This window comes from Onychostoma macrolepis, chromosome 02 (genome assembly GCF_012432095.1).
Source record: "Onychostoma macrolepis isolate SWU-2019 chromosome 02, ASM1243209v1, whole genome shotgun sequence".
Taxonomy (NCBI): Eukaryota; Metazoa; Chordata; class Actinopteri; order Cypriniformes; family Cyprinidae; genus Onychostoma; species Onychostoma macrolepis.
Genome location: NC_081156.1, coordinates 36381777 through 36399029, shown reverse-complemented (window position 1 = coordinate 36399029; position 17253 = coordinate 36381777). Strand labels below are relative to the sequence as shown.

Genomic DNA, 17253 nt, shown 5'->3' with positions numbered 1-17253 from the left:
ACGATATTATTAATACATCGAGTTTATTTATTTAATCTTTTGTGTTTTTTTGCAAAGTAAATATACCAAATATGTGTTTTGTTAAAATAATAATGTTATTATAATACTAAAATAATTATAAATGAATAAACGTTCATTTATAATGTTAATATTATAATAATGTTAAAATGTTACTAATACAGTATGTTACATACATTTACAGAGATAACATTCTACAGAAACATCTAAAACGTTGGTACGGCAAGATGTCTTAAAATGTATTTCTTTTTTTAACATTTAAACTTAGACCGCATTATTAGATTACCTTTTGACTTTATGAATACATATAAATGACAGCTTAATGATTTTTTTTGTGCAATTATTTCAAGACCACATGCATCATTTTTTGTCACTGGTGTTACCTTCTTTAGCAATATTAAAAGTTTTTATGAAATATTATTTCTCGACTTTTTTTTTCAGCACATGTAGTCAGAGTTACAGAAAAATAATGAAAATGCAAGAAATAAGTAGATTGTGTTTTATTTATTTAATGTGACAGACAGAAACAGCACAGTAACACCAGTGACATGCATTAGGCCTGATACACTGATCGTCTCTGGTGTTATTCATAAGGGAGGTGACACCAGTTTTCATGAAAAATGCATTTTAGAAAATGTCTGCTGCAAGATATCAAGCCACATAATGCCATTTACATCATATATTTGATAGTTATGAATAGACTTTTGTATTTTAAATGGTAGAAAATCCTGTTTTTGACCTCAGTATAAAGCACTTTCCCTCTGTACGTGGCTGTGGGGACGAATTCTATATAATTAATAAAAACAAAATAAAAATTATGCCACATTGATGGCTCAGGAAGGTGTAATTGTTCAAATAACATATTGTTTCATTTTAAAATATAAAAAAATTGTAACCCTAAAGTGTATTGAATTGTAATATTTCTGTAAAGTCCAGGGATGACCCTTATACAAAGATACTTTTTTCTTCGTCTGTGTTATTCAATGCGACATACAACGCACTTATAAAACATGACATTGTCAAATTGTTTCAAATCCTTTTAACACAATATGCAAGATGAAACGAGTGTACATTTAGTTTGGTGCTGTAATGACACGAAAGCATTTTGGAATAGTTTTTGTGGGTTTGTGACTGATTTTGTGTTCTCTGAAACTGAAAGATGTGTTGTTTGGTTTTGTTGATACAGATACAAATACTGACGAAGAGTTTACTTCTAGCCAAATATCATATCCACAAGCGTAAGTTCTTCAGTAATAAAACGCATTTTAAAGTGTTTTTTAAAGAGTTGCAACAATATTTTGAAACGCTCTTTGTGCTTTTTTTCTCCTTTGAAATTGTTACTTTGTTTTTATTCATCTATCTATTCATTCATGTGTTTATTAGATAGTCTATTATTACTATTATTATTATTACCGATATCTATTTCCCCCTTTAACGTCCGTGTTTATTTTATTAACCGCTTTATAAAGGTTTATCTTTGTTCTGTTTTCTGATGTTCTGTTATACTGTCTTTGTATTTGTTGATTGACTGATTAATAATCATTTTTAAAAATCCTTTTAACACGTTTCAGCTTATGACCACTTCCGCCTTTCGTGTCCATGACAACAGAATCGCATCTCGCGAATGAAAACAATGACGTCAGCAGCGTCACATTTCCCGTGATGCCTTGCGGTGGAAAGACAAACAGTCGCGCAGAACCGGCTCGTTTGACAGAATTAAAGCCATAAATCCGGTATAAACTCACACATTTCATTCGTTGATCATCTGACATGAGTCTTATATCGTGACGAGACAAACACACAACTAACAGCAGGCGAGCAGAAATGAGCGTAATAATACCGTTTCTGGACATGTAAGTTACCACGAGCTGATGTTTCTGTCTGTTTAAACTCATGTTCGCGGCTTTATTTCAGAGTCTTCTTTAGTCCTTATATATGTTTCGTCAGTGTGTGTCAGGATCGTTTACAAACCATCAGTGTTTTGAGTTTCTCTCTCATTCAGAGTGTTTGTGCAGATTTTAGTGACTATTAGTGATCGATGAGTAAATGAACTTCATCTCATCTGACGCAGCCCTTTATTAGACTGGATGAGGTCGAAGCACTGACCCATGAGATGTGTGTTTTGGGAAGATTATAAGAAGTCTCTCATTTACTGCTGTGTTTGTTCATTAATGATGCTCATAGCATTATGATTGTTGTCATCATTAGGAAAGCGTCTGGTATTGTCGGTGCACTGAAGCAGGTCTGCTCCGCTGTGGATCGTGAGGTGTTTAATGAGGGTTTCTCTCCACAGGAACACACTCTGATCTCATTCAGTCATGGACCAGGACTACGAGAGCCGGCTTTTACGACAGATCAACATACAGAACCACAACTCAGGCGGTCCCATCGTAAGTTGACTTTACGTGTGTGAGCTCAAGAACAGAGATCACCCTCAAAGGATGATTTTTAGATGCTTTACAGATCAAGAAACACATTTTACATCTAAACCCATCCAGCCTTGTGTCACTGAGCTGTTATTATCCGTCTCAGGGGATCCGATCATGGGTGTAAATGAATTTCCTGTTGTTATGGTGGTTCTTGATCAGGTCTGATGTACTAATCGTGTGTCTGCTGCAGATAGTCACGGAGGTCACAAACTCGCCGCTGTCGTCGCCCAGCAAACACGGAGACAGATTCATCCCGTCCCGCGCCGGGGCCAGCTGGAGCGTCAGCTTCCACCGCATCAACGTGAGTCAGCACAGCTCCAGCCAATCACAGCCTCATTCACCCAGACACATCCAATCAGAGCTCACCCGTCAGATAACATCCAATCACAGCCTCATTCACCCAGACACATCCAATCAGAGCTCACCCGTCAGATAACGTCCAATCACAGCCTCATTCACCCAGACACATCCAATCACAGCCTCATTCACCCAGACACATCCAATCACAGCTCGCCGTCAGATAACATCCAATCACAGCCTCATTCACCCAGACACATCCAATCACAGCCTCATTCACCCAGACACATCCAATCAGAGCTCTCCTGTCAGATAACATCCAATCACAGCTCACCCGTCAGATAACATCCAATCACAGCCTCATTCACCCAGACACATCCAATCACAGCTCTCCTGTCAGATAACATCCAATCACAGCTCTCCTGTCAGATAACATCCAATCACAGCTCACCCGTCAGATAACATCCAATCACAGCCTCATTCACCCAGACACATCCAATCACAGCTCACCGTCAGATAACATCCAATCACAGCCTCATTCACCCAGACACATCCAATCACAGCTCATTCACCCAGATAACATCCAATCACAGCTCACCGTCAGATAACATCCAATCACAGCTCTCCGTCAGATAACATCCAATCACAGCTCATTCACCCAGATAACATCCAATCACAGCTCTCCCGTCAGATAACATCCAATCACAGCCTCATTCACCCAGACACATCCAATCACAGCTCACCCGTCAGATAACATCCAATCACAGCTCACCCGTCAGATAACATCCAATCACAGCTCACCCGTCAGATAACATCCAATCACAGCTCTCCCGTCAGATAACATCCAATCACAGCCTCATTCACCCAGACACATCCAATCAGAGCTCTCCCGTCAGATAACATCCAATCACAGCTCATTCACCCAGATAACATCCAATCACAGCTCACCCGTCAGATAACATCCAATCACAGCTCTCCCGTCAGATAACATCCAATCACAGCCTCATTCACCCAGACACATCCAATCAGAGCTCTCCCGTCAGATAACATCCAATCACAGCCTCATTCACCCAGACACATCCAATCACAGCTCTCCTGTCAGATAACGTTCAATCACAGCCTCATTCACCCAGACACATCCAATCACAGCTCTCCTGTCAAATAACAGCCAATCACAGCCTCATTCACCCAGACACATCCAATCACAGCTCTCCTGTCAAATAACAGCCAATCACAGCCTCATTCACCCAGACACATCCAATCAGAGCTCACCCGTCAGATAACATCCAATCACAGCTCTCCCGTCAGATAACGTCCAATCACAGCCTCATTCACCCAGATAACATCCAATCACAGCTCACCCGTCAGATAACGTCCAATCACAGCTCTCCCGTCAGATAACATCCAATCACAGCTCACCCGTCAGATAACATCCAATCACAGCTCTCCTGTCAGATAACGTCCAATCACAGCCTCATTCACCCAGACACATCCAATCACAGCTCTCCCGTCAGATAACATCCAATCACAGCTCTCCTGTCAGATAACATCCAATCACAGCTCTCCTGTCAGATAACGTCCAATCACAGCCTCATTCACCCAGACACATCCAATCACAGCTCTCCTGTCAGATAACATCCAATCACAGCTCTCCTGTCAGATAACATCCAATCACAGCTCACCCGTCAGATAACATCCAATCACAGCTCTCCTGTCAGATAACATCCAATCACAGCTCACCCGTCAGATAACATCCAATCACAGCTCTCCTGTCAGATAACATCCAATCACAGCTCACCCGTCAGATAACATCCAATCACAGCTCTCCTGTCAGATAACGTCCAATCACAGCTCACCCGTCAGATAACATCCAATCACAGCCTCATTTATCCAGACACATCCAATCAGAGCTCACCCTTCAGATAACGTCCAATCACAGCTCGCCTGTCAGATAACGTCCAATCACAGCTCTCCTGTCAGATAACGTCCAATCACAGCCTCATTTATCCAGACACATCCAATCAGAGCTCACCCTTCAGATAACGTCCAATCACAGCTCGCCTGTCACACAACGTCCAATCACAGCTCTCCTGTCAGATAACGTCCAATCACAGCCTCATTTATCCAGACACATCCAATCACAGCTTGCCTGATCATCAGCAAACAGGTAACTGCCTTTTTTACTCTTCTTTTCTCATTGATTTCTGCAGGAGAATGAAAAATCACAGAATCAGAACAGAAAGACCAAAGACGGCACGTCAGACAGCAGCAAAGGTGAGGTCAGTCCTCATGTTTCAGACAGACCTGATGCCGTCCATCAGTGTTTACATTAGTCTTTAATCAGTGACCAAATTGTTTCACATTTTTTCCACTGAATATATGTCATTATTTAGAGTCTGGTAATGAACAGTCAGTGTCTGTAATACAGCAAACAGTTGCTTTTCCGCAGTGAAGCTGATTTTTACCAAGAACACATCAATCTTTCTATTCAGACATACATGAGCTCTGAGATGAAACAGTGTGATTTCTGCTTCGTTTAGAAAAAAACATGTTCCTCTTGAAGAACTAAACTACCTATAATCTGTCTGTCTGTCTGTCTGTCTGTGCAGCTGATGGTCTGGCGTACTCGGCGCTGCTGAAGAACGAGCTGCTGGGTGCAGGAATAGAGAAGGTGCAGGACCCGCAGACCGAAGACCGCCGACTGCAGCCGTCCACACCTGAGAAGAGAAGACTGTTCAGCGTGAGCGTGCTGTCTGTCTGTGTGTCTGTCTCTCTCTCTGTCTGTGTGTCTGTCTCTCTGTCTCTCTGTCTGTGTGTCTGTCTCTCTCTCTGTCTGTGTCTGTCTCTCTCTCTGTCTGTGTCTGTCTCTCTCTCTGTCTGTGTGTCTGTCTCTCTCTCTGTCTGTGTGTCTGTCTCTCTCTCTGTCTGTGTGTCTGTCTCTCTCTCTGTCTGTGTGTCTGTCTCTTTGTCTGTCTGTGTGTCTGTCTCTCTCTCTGTCTGTGTCTGTGTCTGTCTCTCTGTCTGTGTCTGTGTCTGTCTCTCTCTCTGTCTGTGTCTGTGTCTGTCTCTCTCTGTCTGTGTCTGTGTCTCTCTCTGTCTGTGTGTCTGTCTCTCTGTCTGTGTCTGTCTCTCTCTGTCTGTGTGTCTGTCTCTCTCTCTGTCTGTGTGTCTGTCTCTCTCTCTGTCTGTGTCTGTGTCTGTCTCTCTCTCTGTCTGTGTCTGTGTGTCTGTCTCTCTCTGTCTGTCTGTGTGTCTGTCTCTCTCTCTGTCTGTGTCTGTGTCTGTGTCTCTCTCTCTGTCTGTGTCTGTGTCTGTCTCTCTCTGTCTGTGTCTGTGTCTGTCTCTCTGTCTGTGTCTGTGTCTGTCTCTCTCTCTGTCTGTGTCTGTCTGTCTCTCTCTCTGTGTCTGTGTCTGTCTCTCTCTCTGTCTGTGTCTGTGTCTGTCTCTCTGTCTGTGTCTGTGTGTCTGTCTCTCTCTCTGTCTGTGTCTGTGTCTGTCTCTCTCTGTCTGTCTGTGTGTCTGTCTCTCTCTCTGTCTGTGTCTGTGTCTGTGTCTCTCTCTCTGTCTGTGTCTGTGTCTGTGTCTCTCTCTCTGTCTGTGTGTCTCATGCTGGTTTCACTCACAGATGAACTTCATAATCTTTTATCAGGCTCCGCTTGTTTTTCCAGCTCTCTAGCTGATGTCACAGTATCTTCTGTGTGAATTTGCAGTATTGTGACGTTTTGACGTGTGTGTGTGTGTGTGTGTGTGTGTGTGTGTGCTGCAGTATTGTCTGAGTGCCAAACGTTCACTCCCTGATAACAGCGTGTCGCCGTACTCCCTGTCGCCCGTCAGCAGTAACAGGTGATCTTCAGTCTGCGATACGAGTGTGTACAGTAGATGAGTGTTTCATTAAAAAGATTGCTGATGTTTTTTTTCTAGTTTAATCAAACCAACCCTGTGACTAAAAAGTCAAAAGTCATTTCAAAACATAAGAAATTATATTAAATAAATGAAACCTGTTTTTAGTACCTTTTTTTGCATTGTGACATTATTTTCAGTCGGCATAAGTAAATGTGCTAAAGTATCATTAAAATAACATCAATGCAAATATTCTGAATGGGGCTGAAAACAGGGTGTGTGTTTGTCAGATTCCCAGCCAAACACCTGTTTTCTGTGTGTGCAGTCAGAAGTTGTTGTGTTCTCCACGCAAACCGATGCGCAAGATCTCCAAGATCCCGTTTAAAGTGCTGGACGCTCCGGAGCTGCAGGACGACTTCTATCTGAACCTGGTGGACTGGTCCTCATTAAACGTGCTGAGCGTCGGCCTCGGCACCTGCGTCTACCTGTGGAGCGCCTGCACCAGCCAGGTGTGTGTGTGTGTGTGTGTGTGTGTTTGTCTTGTGCTTGATTGGTCAGTCCGGTTCTGATTCCATATCCACATCCAAATAATTACAAGATTATTCTGGTCAACATATTTTAAGTATTTTGTATTACTTCAAGTTAGTCTTGAACTGGATTATCATATGTGACCACAAAACCAGTCTTAAGTGTCAATTTTCCAAAATTGAGGTTTATACATCATCTGAAAGCTGAATAAATACTCTTTCCATTGATGTATGGTTTGTTGGACAATATTTGGCTGAGATACAAATATCTGGAATCTGAGGGTGCAAAAAAATCAAAATATTGAGAAAATTGCCTTTAAATTTGTCCAAATGAAGTTCTTAGCAAATCATATTACTAATAAAAAAAATATCTTCATGGAACATGATCTTTACTTAATATTCTAATGATTTTTGGCAGAAAAGAAAAATGTATAATTTTGACCCATACAGTGTATTGTTGGCTATTGCTACAAATATAGCTGTGCTGCTTATGACTGCTTCTGTGGTCCAGGGTCACATATGAAGAATCAGACGTTATTACAGTGATGTTGGTGTCAGAAGCGGACAGCGCTGGTTTGCTGATGTCTGGTGATCATCGCTGTCACATTCAGTGCACGCTGCAAACTCACACCTGCTGTAGATTGAGGAGAGTAAACACTGTATCTGAGGAGGGTGACCCGTCCGCAGCAGCAGAGCATCAGCACACGCGTGTCTCTCACTGGTCCTGTTTGTCGCGCAGGTGACGCGGCTGTGTGATCTGTCAGTGGAAGGAGACTCGGTCACGTCTGTGGGCTGGTCAGAGCGAGTGAGTGACACTCTCACATGACACACGCGTGTGCTGTGCTCTGTGTCTCTGACGGAGCCGTGTGTTTCAGGGGAGTCTGGTGGCGGTGGGCACTCATAAAGGCCTGGTGCAGATCTGGGACGCGGCGGCGGGGAAGAAGCTGTCTGTGTTGGAGGGTCACACGGCTCGCGTGGGTGAGTGTGCGGACGCAGAGCCCTGGAGACTTGCTTTGATCTCGCCGACACGCCGTCACATGCTTCATGGAGCGCTCAATAGTTCCAAACAACGCCGCGCTGTCAATATGTTTGAATGGGTTCAAGTAGAATAGACAGCAGTTTCACTATATTTGCAGCATTTCTAGTAATTATTAACACCTAATGTGCATTGATTGTGTACAGATAACTACTCTGACTGTGCTTTACAATAGCATTTTATTCTGGGAAGCGATAAAGAGACTGCATTTATATGTTCTCCTTGACAGTCAGATGTGACCAAACACCCTAAGTGTAACTTTTAATCAGTTAAATAATTGTACTTTAATAATTGTATCTTTTAGTTCAGTTCTAATTTCGTTCATATTTTGAGGAGATTTTTGGTCCTAAATAATATGTGCAATAATTATGATCCATGAATGACCATTTAAAATACATTTAACATATTCTAATATGCTTAGTATTTACATTACAATTAGTGTAGTATTTAGGGTTAAAATAGAGAAAATGTTTTTGAATTCAAGCGCAGAGGCAAATTTAGAGGCGTTTTGTGGCCAGAAGAATAATATTCATATGTAATGCCATGGTTTAACCACTAAATGGCCGTATAGCCTACATGTATTTAGCTCTACACTAGTTGCTCAAAAGAGTTGTCGGTCATAACTGCTTTTTTCTTTTTTTAGGTTTTGCATTTGAATGTACAGTGAGGAAAATAAGTATTTGAACACCCTGCTATTTTGCAAGTTCTCCCACTTAGAAATCATGGAGGGGTCTGAAATTGTCATCGTAGGTGCATGTCCACTGTGAGAGACATAATCTAAAAAAAAAAATCCAGAAATCACAATGTATGATTTTTTTAACTATTTATTTGTATGATACAGCTGCAAATAAGTATTTGAACACCTGAGAAAATCAATGTTAATATTTGGTACAGTAGCCTTTGTTTGCAATTACAGAGGTCAAACGTTTCCTGTAGTTTTTCACCAGGTTTGCACACACTGCAGGAGGGATTTTGGCCCACTCCTCCACACAGATCTTCTCTAGATCAGTCAGGTTTCTGGCCTGTCGCTGAGAAACACGGAGTTTGAGCTCCTCCAAAGATTCTCTATTGGGTTTAGGTCTGAGACTGGCTAGGCCACGCCAGAACCTTGATATGCTTCTTACAGAGCCACTCCTTGGTTATCCTGGCTGTGTGCTTCGGTCATTGTCATGTTGGAAGACCCAGCCTCGACCCATCTTCAATGCTCTAACTGAGGGAAGGAGGTTGTTCCCCAAAATCTCGCAATACATGGCCCCGGTCATCCTCTCCTTAATACAGTGCAGTCGCCTGTCCCATGTGCAGAAAAACACCCCAAAGATGATGCTACCACCCCATGCTTCACAGTAGGGATGGTGTTCTTGGATGGTACTCATCATTCTTCTTCCTCCAAACACGTTTAGTGGAATTATGACCAAAAGTTCTATTTTGGTCTCATCTGACCACATGACTTTCTCCCATGACTCCTCTGGATCATCCAAATGGTCATTGGCAAACTTAAGTCGGGCCTGGACATGTGCTGGTTTAAGCAGGGGAACCTTCCGTGCCATGCATGATTTCAAACCATGACGCCTTAGTGTATTACCAACAGTAACCTTGGAAACGGTGGTCCCAGCTCTTTTCAGGTCATTGACCAGCTCCTCCCGTGTAGTTCTGGGCTGATTTCTCACCTTTCTTAGGATCATTGAGACCCCACGAGGTGAGATCTTGCATGGAGCCCCAGTCCGAGGGAGATTGACAGTCATGTTTAGCTTCTTCCATTTTCTAATGATTGCTCCAACAGTGGACCTTTTTTCACCAAGCTGCTTGGCAATTTCCCGTAGCCCTTTCCAGCCTTGTGGAGGTGTACAATTTTGTCTCTAGTGTCTTTGGACAGCTCTTTGGTCTTGGCCATGTTAGTAGTTGGATTCTTACTGATTGTATGGGGTGGACAGGTGTCTTTATGCAGCTAACGACCTCAAACAGGTGCATCTAATTTAGGATAATAAATGGAGTGGAGGTGGACATTTTAAAGGCAGACTAACAGGTCTTTGAGGGTCAGAATTCTAGCTGATAGACAGGTGTTCAAATACTTATTTGCAGCTGTATCATACAAATAAATAGTTAAAAAATCATACATTGTGATTTCTGGATTTTTTTTTTTAGATTATGTCTCTCACAGTGGACATGCACCTACGATGACAATTTCAGACCCCTCCATGATTTCTAAGTGGGAGAACTTGCAAAATAGCAGGGTGTTCAAATACTTATTTTCCTCACTGTATATTCAGACATTATCAGACATTTGATTTTTATAAGTTTTGATTTAATGATTTAATGTTATATTTTAAAAGGTTAATTACTCACATCCCAGTGTTATTGTATGATATTCACGTAAACATACAACAAAAGTGAATATTACCAAAGGCAAGCAAATATGGAATTTAACCCCAAAAAAAGTTTGAAATAATGTTTAAAAAAACACAATGCAACCAACTGCGTTCAGCGAAACTCTTTATTGAATTCCTGGAATGTGCAGTCATTCAACTCATCCAACCTCCTGCAGGGAGAGAAAGATTGCAGAAAGACTAAACATGTAAAAATATGACAATTAGCATCTGGTTATGATCGCTATTAAGGGCGTTTCTCACGTTATCTAACTGCAATTATAGTATAACCATCTATTATCTAATGATAAGCATTAACTGTAACACGCTTCATAAAATACCACTACTGGCCAGATTTCCGAGAGGTCAACTAATGCGTTAAAATGTCAAAAAATGCAGAAATTTCTTCAATTAACCAGCGAGTGGCCCTGAATGGGCTTCAGTGCTGGAACTATTGGTTGTTTGGAACTGTTTCTCAGCGGCTCTTCCTCTGTTGTGTGTGTGTTGCAGATGTCTGCAGGCGTGTGTTGCGTGCAGGGTTGCCAGATTGGATGGACGATTTCCAGCCCAAAAGCTCACAAAAACCCAACCACTCCAACAAAAAAACGCCTAAAACTTTAACTGTCAAAATAATGTGATAGAATATGTAAATCAAGGTTGATAAGGGCCATTTTTAACTAAATATAAATATTTAAAATAAATATAAATAATATAAATATAACGTTAGATATGTTTCCCAGGTAAACGGATCAAATTGGGGCAAATAGCCTACATTAAGAGAATTACCAAACATAAATAAAATATGCAACCAGACACTGATAAACAGTAATCAAGAAATTAACCGATACCCTCGAAACAACACATGCATCATTTTCAATGTCAACAGTCAGAATAAGCCAGTTTAAATGCATAAGTGATAGGAAAAAGCAAGGTAACTAGCAGGTATTTCACACTGGTTCATGCACACACACCATGACAGTCAGAACTGTGTCATTCATTGATACATACTGTAAGATAATCTGACCATTTAAAAAAATCAACAACAACAATAATGCACTTACCTTCATGCCGCTCTATAATTTTACACAGAACTAGATGAAGTCTTTTGTGAAGTTCAATATTGTAGAACATTATACAGAAATTTGCATAGTCAAAACTAATCAAGTCTAGCAGTTTTCAAGGATTTACCAATCTGAACTGTTTAAAAGATAAAAGACAGGATTTTGATTAATTAATTCAAATATGCTCTGATTTCGGAGTTGCAGTGATATTAGAGCCTTTGTGTCATCTCCCTCCACAGGTGTAATTCACATTTGACAGTAGAGTCACTCTTCACCGTGTAACTCAATTATATTTGGCATTGTGATTACTTGCATACACAGTTATACTTTCAAATATCATAATTCAGTTATACATTCAAAATCTGATCCGTTATCATGCTAAAAACCTGTCACTCATGAATCATCAGGAATGTCTGCTCTGCTGATCCCTCGTGATTAGCTATAAGTGCGGATGTCAACATCAGCACCAGTCGTCTTTGCAGTGTGACTGTTTAATAACATCTTGATGACTGACTGGATGCACACTTGAGCTTGTTTGTTAACCAATTAGCCTATACAATTTATATGTTTGAAAACCGCCCAATTGGGATGGAACCCGCCCAATCTGGCAACACTGGTTGCGTGTTTCTGACGTCTGCATGCGTGTCACGTGTCGCTGACGTCTACATGCGTGTTGCGTGTCGCTGACGTCTGCATGGGTGTGTTGTGTGTCGCAGACGGCTGCATGCGTGTGTTGCGTGCCGCTGACGTCTACATGCGTGTTGCGTGTTGCGTGTCGCTGACGTCTACATGCGTGTTGCGTGTCGCTGACATCTGCATGCGTGTCGCTGACATCTACATGCGTGTTGCATGTCGCAGACGTCTGCATGCGTGTCGCAGACGTCTGCATGCGTGTGTTGCGTGTCGCTGACGTCTACATGTGTGTTGCATGTCGCTGACATCTGCATGCGTGTTGTCTGCGTGCGTTGCGTGTCGCAGACGTCTACATGCGTGTCGCTGACGTCTACATGTGTGTTGCATGTCGCTGACATCTGCATGCGTGTTGTCTGCGTGCGTTGCGTGTCGCAGACGTCTGCATGCGTGTCGCTGACGTCTACATGCGTGTTGCGTGTCGCTGACATCTGCATGCGTGTGTCACTGACATCTGCATGCGTGTCGCTGACGTCTACATGCGTGTTGCGTGTCGCTGACGTCTGCATGCGTGTCGCTGACGTCTGCATGCGTGTCGCTGACGTCTACATGCGCGTTGAGTGTCGCTGACGTCTGCATGTGTGTTGCGTGCCGCAGGCGCGCTGGCCTGGAATGTGGACCAGCTGTCGTCGGGCAGCAGGGACCGTCTGATCCTGCAGAGGGACGTCCGAGCGCTGCCGCTGCAGTCCGAGCGTCGTCTGCAGGGACACAAACAGGAGGTGTGCGGCCTGAAGTGGAGCACCGACCACCAACTGCTGGCCTCCGGAGGAAACGACAACAAGGTGTGTCCCGCTAACGCTTCATGATCATCATATCACTGCTTTGATTGGCCATGCTGGTTCGTCTGGTCAGAGGAGCACTGACCCCCGACTGAGCCTGGGTTCTCCCAAGGTTTTTTTTTCTCAGTTCTGTCTCAGAGGGAGTTTTGGTTCCTTGCCGCTGTCGCCTCTGGCTTGCTCAGTTGGGGACACTTGACTGATTGCACAGACACTATTGGAAGAGAGCTGAACTGGATGATGACATCACTGAATCATGAACTGACTTTAGCTGGAAAAATGACTCTGTTATCGTCCTCTTGCATTACTGACAAACTGTTTTCTTGTTTGACACTTTAAAGCTGCTTTGACACAATCAGTATTGTATAAAGTGCTATATACAGTCAAACCAAAAATTATTCAGACACCAGATATAATTTTTGATATTTTTTTACTAGCGGGTGCAGAACACTATAGTTCATAAATGTAAGTGAGGATAGCAAAATACAGTAAACTGTGACATATTATACCCAAAAATTCTTCATACAGTGGACTTCCAGTAAAATTGATAAACATTTGAGACCAAAAATTATCCAGGCACTTTGTCCTGAGCATGTTTTGCTGAAGTGTTTTTCTTTAACTGCTAATGCGACCTGAACAGACTGAACACAATGAAGCATTGCTTGGTAATTAGTTGAGCTAAATTGGTTTTATCTAATTGTGTTCTTAAATTTAACAGCTGACAGCTATTCAACCGAATTCATTACATACCTTTCTATCAAAGTTATCTGACATCATCAAGATCAATGTGTTCTGACTCTGAGTTCTTCTCATATTTTATTACCATTGTCTCAACTATAGTGAATAAACTGTGATGATGTGAGAAATGCTGAAGGTGTCTGGATAAGTGTTGGATCGACTGTAAATCAGGTGGCTTGACTGGCGTCTGTGTCTGCAGCTGTTGGTGTGGAATCACTCCAGCGCTCTCCCCATGCAGCAGTACACCGAGCATCTGGCCGCGGTCAAAGCCATCGCCTGGTCTCCTCATCAACACGGGCTGCTGGCGTCCGGCGGAGGGACGGCTGACCGCTGCATCCGCTTCTGGAACACACTGACTGGTCAGACGCTGCAGTGCACCGACACCGGCTCGCAGGTCTGCAACCTGGCCTGGTCCAGACACACCAACGAGCTGGTACGTGTTCTGACCCAACCAGCTCCGTCACCTGACCAGCGCAGTCAGGCAGTTTGACTGTTTTGACTGTTGTACTTCAGTTAAACTTACGGTTTTCTTAAAAATGAAGATTAAAAATAAAAAAAATCCCATAGACTTACATTGATGGAATGTTCAAATGAGCCAAGACCTTGCAAGCTCCAACTGACAAACATTCAAATGTAAACACACTGAAGCCTATCCACCTTTTTCTTCACCGCGGAAGTAAGCCTATGGGTGAGACTTCCGGTTCGTTAGCCGCTACAGGTAAATAATGAGGAGAATAACAATGTGCAGTAAACGGTAAAATGTTTTGCACTACAAACCAGTGTGATCATGATTCAGATAATACATTAAAATAATATGATAAGCCACACTAATTTTCAATATCAAGCAGTAAAATGAACTGTTTTGTACAGTTAAAAATAGCTGGATGCAGTTGAGACCGGAAGCTAGACCCATAGAATTTACAAATGGCCGCGCCCATTTTTACATCAAGAAAAAGGTGGATTAGACTCAATCAAGCTTCCCTTCTATGTGCTATTTCTAACCCATTCAAACTCATATAAGCTTCCACTCTAATGCCTGGCTCACACTACAGGATATTCAAAATCCTAACCGATTATGAAATTTGTTTGCAGCACACACATAAGGAGAATCTTTGCAGATTATCTTCCCTCAAATCTTAAACATGCACACACTACAAAATTTGAAATTCGTGGCGTATCACACACTACAAAATATTATTAAGATTATCATGCCAAAGGGATGATAATCCCTCCGTCTCCACTATTCAACGGAGCCATACAGCAGCTGTTTTGCAGTCGCGCATTGGCTGTTAAAGTACTGATGTAATCATATAGCCGTCATCATCCCGATTTAAATCCTAAATATCAAACATGTTTGATATGATCGGGGCGGCCCCGATTTGTCTGCTAGAAGATCGGGAGGTGCAAAGTTCTATCGGTGAACGCCTCACGTTACCAGATAATCCGTGCCGAACATCGGGACCGATCGAGGTGCTCGACAAGATTTTCCCTCCGATTCCCGGGAGGGGGAAATCACGGCTAAATCGGGCAAAAAATCCTGTAGTGTGAGCCAGGCATAATACTATTTCTAATCTATATAAATCATGCTAGCAACATGCGAGTAACATGCTGATCATGCTTGAAACATGCTAGCAACATGCTAATCATGCTAGAATCATGCTAGCAACATGCTAATCATGCTAGAAACAGGCTAGTAACATGCTAATCGTGCTAGCAACATTCTAGTAACATGCTAATCATGCTAGAGACCTGCTGGTAACTTGCTAATCATGCTAAGATTATGCTAGTAACATGCTAATCATGTTAGAATCAAGCTAGCAACATGCTAGTTACTTGTTAATAATGCTAAAGACATGATGGTAACTTTGCTGATCATGCTCAAACATGCTAGTAACACCTTAGCAACCTACCCGGGTACCATAGCAACCGCATAGCAACACCTTAGCAACCACCCTGAGTACCCTAGCAACCGCATAGCAACACCTTAGCAACCACCCAGGTTACCCTAGCAACCGCCTAGCAACACCTTAGCAACCACCCCGGTTACCCTAGCAACCACGCCGGATACCTTAGCAACCGCCTAGCAACACCCTAGCAACCATCCCGAGTGCCATAGCAACCACATAGCAACACCCTAGCAATCACCCCGAGCGCCATAGCAACCACATAGCAACACCCTAGCAACCGACCTGGATACCTTAGCAACCACTTAGCAAACTTTCTGGCTAGGCTTTTTCATGCCAACTTAAAGTTTGTATCCAAACTTTACAATCTAGTTTAACCTGCTGTAGTTTATTTCCAAACCCAGAAATGTGAAAAGAGTCTGTGACTGTTTGGTTGAAAGGGTCGCACCTCTGACTGAAAAAGAGCAAATAGAGAATGTTAACATGTTATTTCCTCCCTACTCTGTTCGCTTGGAAGAAGGTACTGCTGTGTTAAAAATGAGGTTAGCGCATGCGCTGGTTCAGAGGTGAGAGGGGAGGGGTTGAGGAGGAAGGGAGTTGTTGATGTGAATAAAAGCATGTTGGCTGAATAAACGTCGTGTTTCTTCGAGTTTAACACTGAGAGATTGATTTATGTATTCATTACTCAGATGATGGGTAACTGCAGCTGTCTCTCTGTCTGCAGGTCAGCACTCACGGATACTCTCAGAATCAGATCCTGGTGTGGAAATATCCGTCTCTTACTCAGGTTGCTAAACTAACGGGTCATTCCTACAGAGTCCTTTACCTGGTAAGATCAGACTAACCTGTTTTCAGGTTATTATGTAACTCACTAGCAGCACTGCTAAAGAAAAGAAACCTATAAATTAACTCACTAGTCAACCTTACTAATCGATTAGTCAGATACTGGTGGACTAGTACCCCATCCTGACACTGAGGTTGGGAAAATCTGTGAAATGTGACCCTGGACGACAAAATCAGTCATAAGGGTTAATTTTGAGACTTGAATAAATCAGCTTTCCATTGATGTATGGTTTGTTGGACAATATTTGTCTGAGATACAACTATTTGAAAATCTGGAATCTGAGGGAGCAAAAACATCTAAATATTGAGAAAATCACCTTTAAAGTTGTTCAAATGAAGTTCTTAGCAATGCATATTACTAATCAAAAATGAAGTTTTGATATATTTACGGTAGGAAAATTACACAATATCTTCATGGAACATGATCTTAATATCCTAATGATTTTTGGCATAAAAGAAAAATGTATAATTTTGACTCATACAGTGTATTGTTGGCTGTTGCTGCAGATATAGCTGTGCTGCTTATGACTGCTTCTGTGCTGCAGGGACACATGAGTGTCAGATCTGGTCTGTTGTTCAGCAGCTAGTAAAGCGTTTAGTTCACACTAACCAGTCATCTTCATGAGTTTCGTCAGTTTAATGTGGTGTTGATGGTAGTTGCTGTGTGTTTTAAGGCCACGTCTCCAGATGGAGAAGCCATCGTCACTGGAGCCGGAGATGAGACGCTGCGA

At 42.4% G+C, this 17253-nt stretch overlaps 1 protein-coding gene across 5 annotated transcripts in view; it reads left to right on the top strand.

Moving 5' to 3' along the window:
* The first annotated feature begins 1667 nt into the window (after window positions 1–1667).
* LOC131554044 (fizzy-related protein homolog) overlaps window positions 1668–17253 on the top strand; it is a 19136-nt gene continuing 3550 nt past the window's right edge. For all 5 annotated transcript variants that reach the window (XR_009274316.1, XR_009274315.1, XR_009274318.1 and 2 more), the window contains exons 1-13: window positions 1668–1871; window positions 2312–2408; window positions 2638–2748; window positions 4955–5018; window positions 5354–5484; window positions 6511–6587; window positions 6910–7093; window positions 7851–7916; window positions 7987–8089; window positions 12859–13043; window positions 13975–14208; window positions 16404–16508; window positions 17197–17253. The exon at window positions 17197–17253 is cut by the window's right edge and continues 36 nt beyond it. Coding sequence is in view for 1 of the 5 variants with exons in the window: in XM_058799076.1 (XP_058655059.1) it covers window positions 2337–2408; window positions 2638–2748; window positions 4955–5018; window positions 5354–5484; window positions 6511–6587; window positions 6910–7093; window positions 7851–7916; window positions 7987–8089; window positions 12859–13043; window positions 13975–14208; window positions 16404–16508; window positions 17197–17253 (1389 nt within the window). In the remaining 4 variants the exon portion in view is untranslated. The remainder of the gene's footprint in view (window positions 1872–2311; window positions 2409–2637; window positions 2749–4954; window positions 5019–5353; window positions 5485–6510; window positions 6588–6909; window positions 7094–7850; window positions 7917–7986; window positions 8090–12858; window positions 13044–13974; window positions 14209–16403; window positions 16509–17196) is intronic.